The 11,694-nt window shown below is 41.6% G+C and overlaps 1 protein-coding gene across 6 annotated transcripts in view; it reads right to left on the bottom strand.

Moving 5' to 3' along the window:
• The window catches only part of Fggy (FGGY carbohydrate kinase domain containing), a 420,052-nt gene that overhangs the window by 125,934 nt on the left and 282,424 nt on the right, over positions 1–11,694 (bottom strand). For all 6 annotated transcript variants that reach the window (XM_010610466.3, XM_010610467.3, XM_010610461.3 and 3 more), the window contains one exon: positions 7,414–7,475. In XM_010610466.3, the coding sequence (XP_010608768.2) occupies positions 7,414–7,475 (62 nt within the window). The remainder of the gene's footprint in view (positions 1–7,413; positions 7,476–11,694) is intronic.

Below are 11,694 nucleotides of genomic sequence, written 5' to 3'. Positions count from 1 at the left end.
TTTTTTTTTTTTTTTTTGGTACTGGGATGAACTCCGGTCCTTGTGCTTGCAAGGCAGGCCACCGAACCGCTGAGCTAAATCCCCGGCCTGTACCCAGAAGTATTCTTAAATCAAAACCTGAATATGTTTTATGACAAAAAAAATCTGTACCCTTTCCAGGGTCACAAGGAAGTCCTAGGAAAGAGGCTTGCACACTCCAGTTGCTACTGCTTAACCCAATGCAGCGTGTGTTGAGCTGGTCCATTCCACTGAAACACCGTACTCTATTCTCAGTGGATCACTTTCTGCATTTTACACCACTTGCCCTCTTCTTTCTTATCATTCTCCTTTTTTTTTGTTTGTTTCCAGAACTCTACCAGCTCCAGGTTTCTATCTCTCCATCAGGTGATCTGTTCCTTTCCTTGTCCCTGAAATATATGAGCTGGTCAGAGCCCTGTCTTTGGCCTTTTCTTACCCTTTATGTTCCCTTGGAGGATTCCTCCCTTCTCTCATGGCTCCAGTTATCATCTAGCACTGAGGATTTCCCAACATGCATGCACATCTTCAGCGCACTCTCCTCTTGGGAGTTCCAGCTCAAGTATCCAATCACCATCAGAGGCTTCTTCTGGGATGTTCAAAGGCAACTAAACTGAAATAGCTAACATGACACACAACACCTTTTCTGACAGACTTGCTTCTCCTTCTGTGCTCTTTTGTTTAATCAAAGCAAGTTTCATTTGAACAACTGCTTAATTAACTAGGGTGGGAACAATGTCAGAGGAAATACCCTTTCTGCCCTTTTTTTCTTAGCTCCCCAGTTCAATCTTTCAGTGGGACTTGGTTCCTTCCTCTAAATATCTGTGAAACTAGCAAAGCTTTCTCCAGATTAACTGTTGCTACTCTATTCAAGCCACCTTCAAAAGCCTGTGTTAGAGACTTTGACTCAGACTCAGCTTTCCCATCATGGACACCCACAATTTACGGCAGGAGAGGTTTACTTTGGCTCACTGTTTCAGAGGATTCAGTCCACGGTTGGCTGACACCAACACAGAGATAGTGTGGTGAAAGTGTGTGGCGGAGGAAAGCTGCTCACTGAATGGCAGCCAGGAAGCAGAGGTGGGAAAGAGCTGGGACAAGAATACAGCCTCCAGGTGATACCATGGCGACCCATCCCTAACCAGGCCTTATAACCTCCTGACCTCTTAATTCACTGATGACTACAGCATCCCCCAAGATTAGGAGGTCACATGAGATCTGTGAAGGGCATTTTAGATCTAAACTGCAAGAATCTCCAAATTTATCTTCTTGCTTGAAATTCTGCCAGTTTCAAATAGGCTTACTGCACTTCCTTCTGAGTGACTCTGCAGTTCAGCTCTGGTTATGACTCCTGGCTGTACTTGAAACCTTGCAGTGGATCCTCCCTTTGGCCCTATGGACAAAGTTCAAGCTTGTTCTATGGTGCAAGACCTTCATGAGCTAGCTCTCCCTGCCTTTGCTGTATTGCACGAACATCCTGTACTTCCCTCTCCTCACCCCTGTGCACTCCATGCTATCACCACAACAACCTACTTTGTATTCTCATAATATGCAAACCTGACCTCTGAATGTTCGCTTATTCTGCTTCTTCTTACCTAGAATCCTCTTTCTTGCCCAATTTACCTGTCCTATGTCATTCACCATTCCGGACTCAGGTGTGATACCCTGTGGAGAAGTCCTGAGGCTGGACTTGTTTGTTTGTCCCCTCTGAACACAGCCCTCTCTGCTCCATTACTTTCCTCTCCAGTGCAGTCTCATTAAAGGACAAGGATGGTCCTGGCACTGCTGTGCACCCTCACAGTGACCCCCACCTGCCTTCATCCCATGTAGCAGTCTGACAGTAACATCCTGTGTCTGGTCTGGTAATAAGGAGACTAGTGCAATGATATAGAATACATTATTTAGCTGATTGTAATACAGCTATGGATAACTGCTGTCCCTCCGTAGACAATTCAGACGCTGCCCTTGTCTCCAGCCTCATCTTGCCCACAACAGCCCGTGGACTCCTACCAACTTCCTCAGCTTTTCCCTTCACGCTTTCACAGACTCCTGTCCCTTGCCTGGAATGGGCCTTCTTTCCACTCTCTACAAGGCTATGTCCTTTCTACCCTCCATATTTTAACTGTCCTTCCATGGCTAGGGCTCCCCTGACACAATAACTAAAGAGCTTTCCTTCATATAATGCCATTGAACTCTGCTGGTTTCTTTCTAATCATTCTTGGTCACTGTAGACTTATTTATGGGTTCATTTCTTTGTTAGCTGCCCTCAGCCTCCCTGTGTCATGAAGTCAGACCATCACAGTATATGCTCAGGGTTTAGCAAGAAACTTGGCACACAGTGCCACTGTGGAGTATTTGTCCAATGAATGAATGGTACTTCCTCCATCTCATTTATTCTAGTTTAGGAAATGAGGGTTTCTGAGAAGTCTAAGATCAAGGCTCTTCAGGGCATCCCTAGAATATGAAATCCTTTTGATCAGGATCTGTATCTTATACACCCTTCCAGGTGTTCAACACAGTTACTGGAGTAAAAAATGAATGAACATAGGTCTTATGTTGAATACTAGAATTATAATGTCTGGCTCATTCTTATGACTTATGGAGAATAAACAATACAGAATCTGATGAGCCTCTGAGAATCCTGCCATAATAGGTCATTTATATCCAGGAGCTGTGATCTGAATGTTCCTGTCCACCCCAACTCTACATGATAAAATCCCAAAGCATCTTACCTAAGATGATGATATTAGGAGGTGGGACCTTTGGCAGACTGATTAGGTGATGAGGCTGTCAGAACCCTCATAAATGGGTTTAGGGCCCTTATAAAAGAGACCTAACTGAGCTTGTTCACATTTCCACCATGTGAGGACCCAGTGAGAAGGTGCTACTTTATAATCCAGGAAGTCCCTTACCAGACACTGAATCTTTAGCACCTTGATCTTAGACTTCCCAGGCTCCAGAACTTTGAGAAATAAATCTCTTATTTTTTATAAGCCATTTGGTTTATTGGATTTATTACAAAAGCCTGAATAGACTAAGATATCAGGTTAATTATTTACGGGAAACTCGGTGGACCCCCACACATCTTCAATGTTTACACATCACATATCTCTGTATCTCTCTGAAGCACTGGGCTGCCAAAGGGATATCTCAGAGGTCATGTGGATACAAACCTCCCAGGCACAGCAGAGGGGCAAAGGAAGGCAACAAGCATGTTGTGCTCCCCAACCCTGCTGCATGTGCCATGAACTGTGCCTGGAGAGGTAGAAAATAGAGGATTTACTTCTCAAATCAGCACTGCCCTTGGTCTTCTTGAGAGGACCCCAATAAGTAAAATTTAAGAAATTGATCTTTATTCAGATTATGGGAATCACAGAAGCAAAAGAGCTTTGAGGAATAGATCAGACCAAGTAAAATGAGTTGTCTCAAAGGAATTACAGAAAGATTACAGAGAAAGTAGTTAAAAAGAAAGACAAGTCAAGAAAAACCTGAATTAGTGAAACAAAGACAAATCTACAGGACCCGAAACCAGGGAGCTCAAAATGAGATGACCACTATGACAGGAACCTTTGCAAACAAACCAAGAACAGACTTGCTTCTCTGTTTTTGGTTTCCTGCCCAGCTCACTGGGAGCTTGCTGAGGGAGATTGAAAGCCTTTATTTTTCCCATTTCTCTGCTTCCACCACCTCTCCACTTCCTTACAATTGTCTAGCTCATTTTCCATAGAGCAGCCTAAGTAATCTTTTAAAATGTAACTCTGACCATGTCTCTCTCCTCTTCAAAAGCCCATCTATATCTTGGGCCTATTGGTATAGCTCAGTGCTTTAGCATGTGCCTAAAATGTGCCAGGTCCTGGGTGTGAACCCCAGCAACTATCCCCCCCCCAAAAAAACCAAATTAAAACCCCAAGTAAAATCCAGCATGCTTTTTATCTACAAGGCCCTGCATGGTGTAGCTGCCAGCTAACTTCTAGCACTCATCTTAACTTGTTTCCCTCCAGTCCAGCCACGATGACCTTTAAGGTGTTCCTTAAGCCTGCCAAGCTGGCAGCCGGCTCCAGCCTGGGGACTTGTTGTTCCGTCCATTTGGAAGATCTTCCCTCTAGAATCATAGCTTGTTCCTTCCCTTCACTCAAAGTCCTGCTCCAGTGTCACTCCAGCAAGGACAGCACCCTCACTTGACATAGCACCCATCTATCACCTCAAAGCCCTTTGTGCTACATTTCCTTACTTATCTATGTTTCCCTTAGTATATTTATCGATTTCATTCTATCTGTGTATATACATACATGCATATGCCTGTATGGTTCTTTTTGTGTGTGTGTGTGTGTGTGTGTGTGTGTGTGTGTGTGTGTGAAATTTACATGAAGAGCAAGGACTTGCTTTACTTTGTTCACTCTTCTATCATAAATGCTCACAAGACATTTGTCAGGTCAGACACTTGGAGGATCTAGAGCTCAACTTGGCTCTGCTGCTAACCTTGCACACGGCTATGGTGGATTTTGCCAACTTCTCCTCCTCAACGATTTCATGTCCCCAGAACTTCACTCTGAGACATTGCTAGTTAAGGTTTTATGAGACAAATCAAGACCAAAAAAAAAAAAAAAGGCTGGAATCATAAACAATATAAGTCAATCGCTGGCTATGGAGTGAAATGTCTGGATATTTGGCCCCATGTAAAGAGACACTGTGGTCACCAGGTACATGTAGGGGCACATCTTGTTATTGTTTACTTAATTTATAAGCTCATAAGACATCTCTATTCAGAGGCTGGGCCTAAAAGGATTATGGTAAATCAAGAGGATAAAATACTTGATCTGTTTATCAACACTTGTTTCCACAGTTTCAAACAAGATTTTTGTTGATATTAAGTTCGGAGATTAGAGGTGAACAGCACTGATGCTTTCAAAAAGCCCCCACAGTCAGAGAGACACACTGCTCCTGATTTTAAGGGATTTGTGCTCCTCTTCAAGTAGCCAACTCCACCTAAACAACAGGTATGCCTGTGTCTTTCTAAAACATAATGGGGTTTATCATCTTAGAATGTTGTATTCATAGATCTGATGTGATACAAATGCATTTTTCCTTTGCATGATGATAAAACATGAAGGTGGGTGGAAGAGAATTAATATTTACAGAATGAGTATTTGGTCTGGAGATAAAATTTGAGAATCACAGAAATATAAAAACAGCAGAGTTGGGGTCACTCTGGAAAAGACAGCAAAGACAGAAGGTGATTCAGGAACCTCGCTGTAAGGAACAAGCTAATATTAATGGACAAAAATGTACCAGGGGCTTCAAAAGGAGGAGGAGCCAGGGAGAAAACTGGGAGTGAGTGACATTCTGGAAAGCCAAAGAAAGAGAGCATTAAAAGAACAAAGGAGTGACCATTGGTGCCATGCTGCTGAGAGCTGAAGACTTAAAACCATCCTACAGATTCAGCAAAGCTCAGGTCACTCACAGGCTTCACATCCAATGTGAAGCAGACAGTGGTGGAATTCAAACTGGATCGGGCAAAGGTGCAGAAAGTGAGGAAATAGGGATCAAGGGTATAGGCAGTGTTTTAGAGAAACTGAACTCTGAAGGGGAGAAATACAGGCAGTAGCTGGATGTAACTGTATGCTCTGATGTGGAAAGTTAGGATTTAAATCCAGTTTTGACTCCTGGGCTAAATTATATAAGTAATTTTCTGGACTATGCTACGTTGTTTTTTAAGAGCTTGCATGTGAGTCCATAAAGTTTTCCTTCTTTTCTATTTTCAGTAAAAAGTTCCCAAATGAAGTTCATTCATAGAAGAAAGTTATGGAAGTTGTATTTCATTGCAAATCTACCTCCAGTTTAGGCTTGTATGGAGCATTAAAAATCTTCATATATCAACAGTCCTCGGATTTGCTTACATCTTCAAATGAGATAAATAGGTCAAAATTATTGTGATTCAATGAGTGCACAAACTGAGTCATTAAGATCTCAATGGGAGAAATGGCAAAAGAACCAAAAATTCTAATTCCCAACCAATTGCTTTTGGTATTCCTCCTACTTTTCATTAAAAGGTAGGAAAATTATGAATGACTGATAACCTTGCAATGGCTACCACCAAACCTCCTCCTCTATTATTAGCTGTAAGAACAGAATTCACTGTCATCATCATCATAACTGAGTTTGTAAAGCCTTGTCAAATATATTACTTCACAAAATTAAAAGTAAATTTTCACAGGCATTTTGGACTGATTTTCCAATACTATGTCACAAGGATGTATTTTGCAGCTGTTAGTTCAGATCTCTGAGCTCCAAATCTAGCATTCTTTTCTGTGCTGGGTCCCCTCAAGAATGTGCTAAGCTATGGGGCCCTTTTACATCAAGTCAAGTACAAAAATGTAATAAAAAAACTTGGTGCATAATTGTACGGGGTCTACTGATGATTTGAAATTAGGAATTCCTGTTTGAAGTTATGCCATTACTCCAACAACTAAACTGCTAGTTAATGAGGGAAAATAGCAGGATGTGACATAAACGCCCTGCATGGTCATGGCATTGCATTTAGAGATTTCCATTAGCACCCTGCCTGTCATCTCATGTGCCATGCAATGCATTCCACTCCATGTGGGTGTGTGCCTCTTAGGGGACTACAGCAACCCAGCAATAACTTCTACCACTACAACTGTCAGTGAACACCCGTTACAGCTTGACAATGGCTGCTACGTGCCAGCCACTGTTACAACTCATTCAATTCTCTCAATAAATATATAAGATGTTTACTATTATTTCCTTTACATGGAGGTGTCAAGGCACTAAGAAGTTATCAGGGCCATAGCACTAGGAAGGGGTACAGGTGACACGGGTGATTTGTCTTTCCTTCCCATTCCAACCCAACCCAACTTCAATAACCCAACTCAATTAGATTGTGATTTGATCTTTTATTTCTTTTGTACAGCTATAAAGACATATTTTCTTTTATCTCCTTTTTACATGAAAATGAGTACATGTAAACACTTTTAAGCTAAGCCTTACTTAATAGAAACTGCTCTATATCAGATTTTGTCAGTTGTACAAAGAGACATGCTTAAAGCAATCAAATAGATTGCAGGGTCACATTCCTGAGCAGGGGTAAAGCTGGCATGTGAACTTCAACCCCCAAATCCATGCCCCTTCACTGCATCAGAGGTTCTCATCCATAGACTGGATATTCTTAAGGGATCCCTAGGCTATTTGAATTTTCTTGAGTCATTCTAAAAATTAGTGCATGTATGTTCTGGACCATTTAGTTGGCATATTACAATCAATCAAGGACTGGCAGGGATTTTCTTTGTGCCTAGGACCTAAAAATCATGCAGCTGCCCAAAGTGAATGCCTTCCATACCATCACAGAAGGAAAGTCACAGAGAAAGACAAAGCAGTTACCTGGTGGTGGCCTTGGCTTGTAGTTCTGGGAAGGCAGCGTGCCCCTGCACCACGTGGTCTATCTAAAAGACAAAAAGAGTGGGGCCAGTGTCACAGCTTTTTGAATCTGCATTTAAACAGAAAAAGATATGTAATCCGTTTTTCTTTATCTCTTCTTTTATAGAGAATCCAGGAACATATTTAAAGTGCTTGTTCTGCAAGAGTCTCAGTTGTATCAGAAACCTAGATTTACTTAGCCTAGTGCCAGCCTCCTGGATTTAGAAAATAAAGAACTGGATTGTTAAACAAGTTTAGAGAGAAATGTAGCAACTCTCTAGCTAAACTGGTAGCAGCAGGCAAGATCAGGTCTGACAATGAGAGAGAGGGAAGGAAAATTCACGTTAAGCGGTGTGTCTCTGGATCACATCACTCCCCTCCCGATCCAGGCTGTCACCCCAAGGTTATGTCAAACTTTGAATGCTTATGCCCTGTGATCAAGAAGGGGGCAGCTCTGATTGAGGAAAGGAGGAAGTTATGATGAAGGAGTCACAGTTAAACAAAACCGAGCTCCTCCGGATATGTTGAAAGAAATTCCCTAGACCGAGAAGTTGTCACAGGAGAAAGCAGGACAGCTCTCCAAGGACAGAAACATCTGTGCTGTGCACAGGCCCTCTACTTGTCTGGAGTCCCAAGTCTAAGGTTGCATTGCTAATCTTTGTGGTGGCCCTAAATGAAACAGTATGTACTGTGCATGGGGAACACACTGCCTCCCGTGCCTTACTCCGCGGGCTGGTGCCCAGCCAACACTGTGCCGGAGCCCCCAAACCTAATCTCTGTATTTCTGAATGTTTACTTGAGTCTCTAGGACTCTAAAACAACCATTTGGAGGGGTTTGTTTTCATTCAAACTATGAGCAGAGGGGTTATTTTGGCCACATGGGGATAAAGAGCAAGAAAATTTGTTCTGTAGTCGCGGAGACCAGGCTTGGGCTCTGGCTCTGATTCTCACTAGGCAGGATGACTTTGAGAAAGTCACTAAATTGCTCTGAACTGCCATAGCCTCCTTACCCATCATCCTCCTTTTAAAACAGGATTGCTAGGAAGTAAAGCATGCCTACTATGATGCAGCAGTAGATAATATAAAGTGTAACAGTGTAAATAATATAGTTTCTATGTGCTACACCAGCACTAAAATAAGTATTATGTACACATTATTCCATTTATTATTTACAGAATACCCATGGAGAAGGTACTATTCTTCACTATGGAGAGGAGAAAACTGGGATTAAAGCAGATTAAATAACTTGTTCAAGGTCACAGGGAGTAGTGACAGTTCTCAGACTTAAATTTCTCTTTACCTAAAGTCCTTGTTCTTAGCTATATGCCAAATCATCTACTAAACTCCCCATAAGTTGTTAAATGCTATTGGCAGAGCTTCATGAAAAATGTTTCAAAGTAACACGAAAGCCATTGGTCCTTTTAGTAAGAAATTCAAGCAAATTTGAGCATGTGTTTCCAGTAGGTTTGATTGTGGGTTACAATATGACAAAGCATATTCTGGAGCCTCAGAGAGTTTGCAATCTAGCAGTAGCATCAGGATGAAGCCACTTGGATAACTAATGGAGAGTCAAAGGCATTGCTTGTGCCTTTTTTAACAGTTCAGAGAAAGGAGACCTAAGTAAGCTCCAAGGAGAACATGAGTGGCACATGCGTGAATGCAGACGTTCAGTATTTACTGACAGTCTAATGTGTGGGTACTGTGTGTAGGCTCTGGGAACATAGTGAAAAGAAACATATAAAACATGTTACACATGTAAGGGATCATTATCTGGCAGTCACTGTAAGATGGGAACATAGTTGTGAAGAGTAAGATATTGGCACACCATGGGTGCCCAACATATATTTGGAATGAATGTGGGATGAATGCGCCTTGGTGCAGGCAAACCATCACTCAGCACTCATAGTTCTTTGTGCTACTTTCCACCCATTTCATTGCTATCTGTTTGCATTGGGAATACACTGGTCACAGGGTAAGTCTATGTTAGATCAGAGAATAAGTAAAGTGGCAGAAATATAGATGAATTAGGAGGGTGGGGACTGACAGTGCGTCTTGAAAGTAGGCAAGCGTTTATACTTTTGGATTGGAGGCAACAGGAAATTATTTTAATTTTGGGAGTAAAATGATAGAAAGTGAAGGAAAATTAATCTGGCAGGGTACGTAGGGCCGAGCAAAGACCAGACACAGTGAGCAGCAAAGGCAGGAAAGGAGCAGAGTCTGACAGTGGGAGTCAAAGGCACATATTTTTCCTGTCCTCACCCTACTGTAATGAGCATCAAATACTTTCATGATCAGTAATTCAAGGGTCTGCCTCTTATCCTACACTCTGGGCTCTTTGTGTTTGGGAGAATAAGACCCCAAATGGTTAGCGGTACTTTTTGTTTTCTGGAGTGTCTGGTGGTAAAGGGGTCCCAGTATTAACAATGGGTTACTTGTCAAAGCTCATTTCAACAACAGGAACTGTGCATTGCTAGGGTTCTCCTTAGAGCTCACGTTCTAATCTGCAACATACTCGGCACAAGATTGAAGAACATGGTGCCTGCTTAGAGGCTGTTTCCCAGTTAAATAGCCAGAGTCACAATGCTGACTGTCTCTGCCAAGAGGATGCCACAGAAATGCAAACAGAACCAGTTCAACTCTGACTATTTTCTTGTTCCCACAACCTCTCAGATTTCAGCCTGAGAACAGGTAGCTGCTGACAGGAGGCAAGGCTAAATGCTGCTGGGGTAGGAGGAGAGCTTGAGTTGGAGCTGGTTGGTTTCCAGGTCTACATGAAGATGAGGAAGTTACCTTACAGGAGATCATTTGAGGCTTTAGGACCTGAAGGTGGCAAGTGCATTGGGAATGTGAGGAAATAGCAGTTATCACAGAAGAAAGCACAGATCATGACTGGGTAGTGCAGGGTGCCACCTGTCCTGCAGATCTATTTTACTGGAATACATCATGCTTAACAAACAATCCAAAATGTTAAATCCTTGAAATCTAGATTCTGTTCTCTTTAAGAATTTTAGAGTATACAACACTGGGCTGCCTCTATGTCCCTGCCATAGCAAGTGCTCCAGCCCTCCCAGAGGCTCATGTGCTCCAGGTGTGAAAAGCCTTAGCACACCCTGCCATTCCCTAAGGACAGACACCAGGTTTTATCAATTTGCCATTACCATTACGGTGTTTTACTCATAACAGAAATCTACTTCTCTGTGCCATTTCTTTGTCAACAGAGGGATTAAGGAATCAGGTCCTAGATTGCTGTGAGATGCAAGAGAAACTTTCTGTGGAACTGAGAAGTATTCCTTACACTTGCTTTCTGACTCCTTTAGAAATCTGAGTTTCGACCTTTCCTGTGGCAGAGAGAAAACAGGACAAGGAATCAGGAGATCAGAGATCGACTGTGGCTCAGGGTGTGACCTTGGGTAGGGTGGTGTATGATTCTTTCTGAAGCACTTAATAAATTAGGGTGACAAAGAGCCAAGTGTATGTAAAAGTACAAAGAGCTGCACTGCCTAAGATATCAGTGCTGTTGGCAAGGAGTTCACAGGCAAAGAAGATACAACAAATGCAAATCTAGAATTTATTTTAAGAAACTTACATTCAATGGTCACTTAGCTAAAGCAAAATGATCTTATTGCATGATGGGTTTTCTTTCCAATTAAAGTCAGTTTTATTTACTAGTCTTAAAGTTGCTGCTCACTCTCCCTTGCTGGTAAAGAAATCCTTAGGTTCAGAGAAATGTTAACGATGTTGATGATTTTTTGCAATTGCTTTGTTACCATTTAAATTAACCTGTAATGTCACCTTTTTTTCTAAAATCTAAGCCATCTTTAAACTCTTTACTTATGTGGTATCATGTGGAAGCAAAAAATGTTTGCTTGATTTTTATCTTGAAAATCTCATGAAAATTTAAAGAAAGAGGAAAGCACAACATGGACTCTTTTTTCTATGTTTCTGGACAAAGATTGTGGATTTCAACAATGAACAATCTCTAAGATCAAGAAACACTCCGGAAAGACAGTATAAACTCTGTTTTCCTTGTCACAACTTCATATTAGTTTGACCTAGAGCAACTTCATTTGTAAATGGATAAATTCTAATTTAAAACCTACCACAGTCAGTATCATTCACCATCAAAGTTGGTTACTTTGTGTATTTTTGTTAATTAGTTCATTTATTCATGAAACTAACATGATATACAATTACCTTATAATATGAATCATTGTAAATACTAAAGATACAAAGATAAATAAAAAT

Source organism: Fukomys damarensis, unplaced genomic scaffold (assembly GCF_012274545.1).
Source record: "Fukomys damarensis isolate Sample0158 unplaced genomic scaffold, DMR_v1.0_HiC HiC_scaffold_23, whole genome shotgun sequence".
Taxonomy (NCBI): Eukaryota; Metazoa; Chordata; class Mammalia; order Rodentia; family Bathyergidae; genus Fukomys; species Fukomys damarensis.
This window is presented reverse-complemented; position numbering and strand designations above follow the sequence as displayed.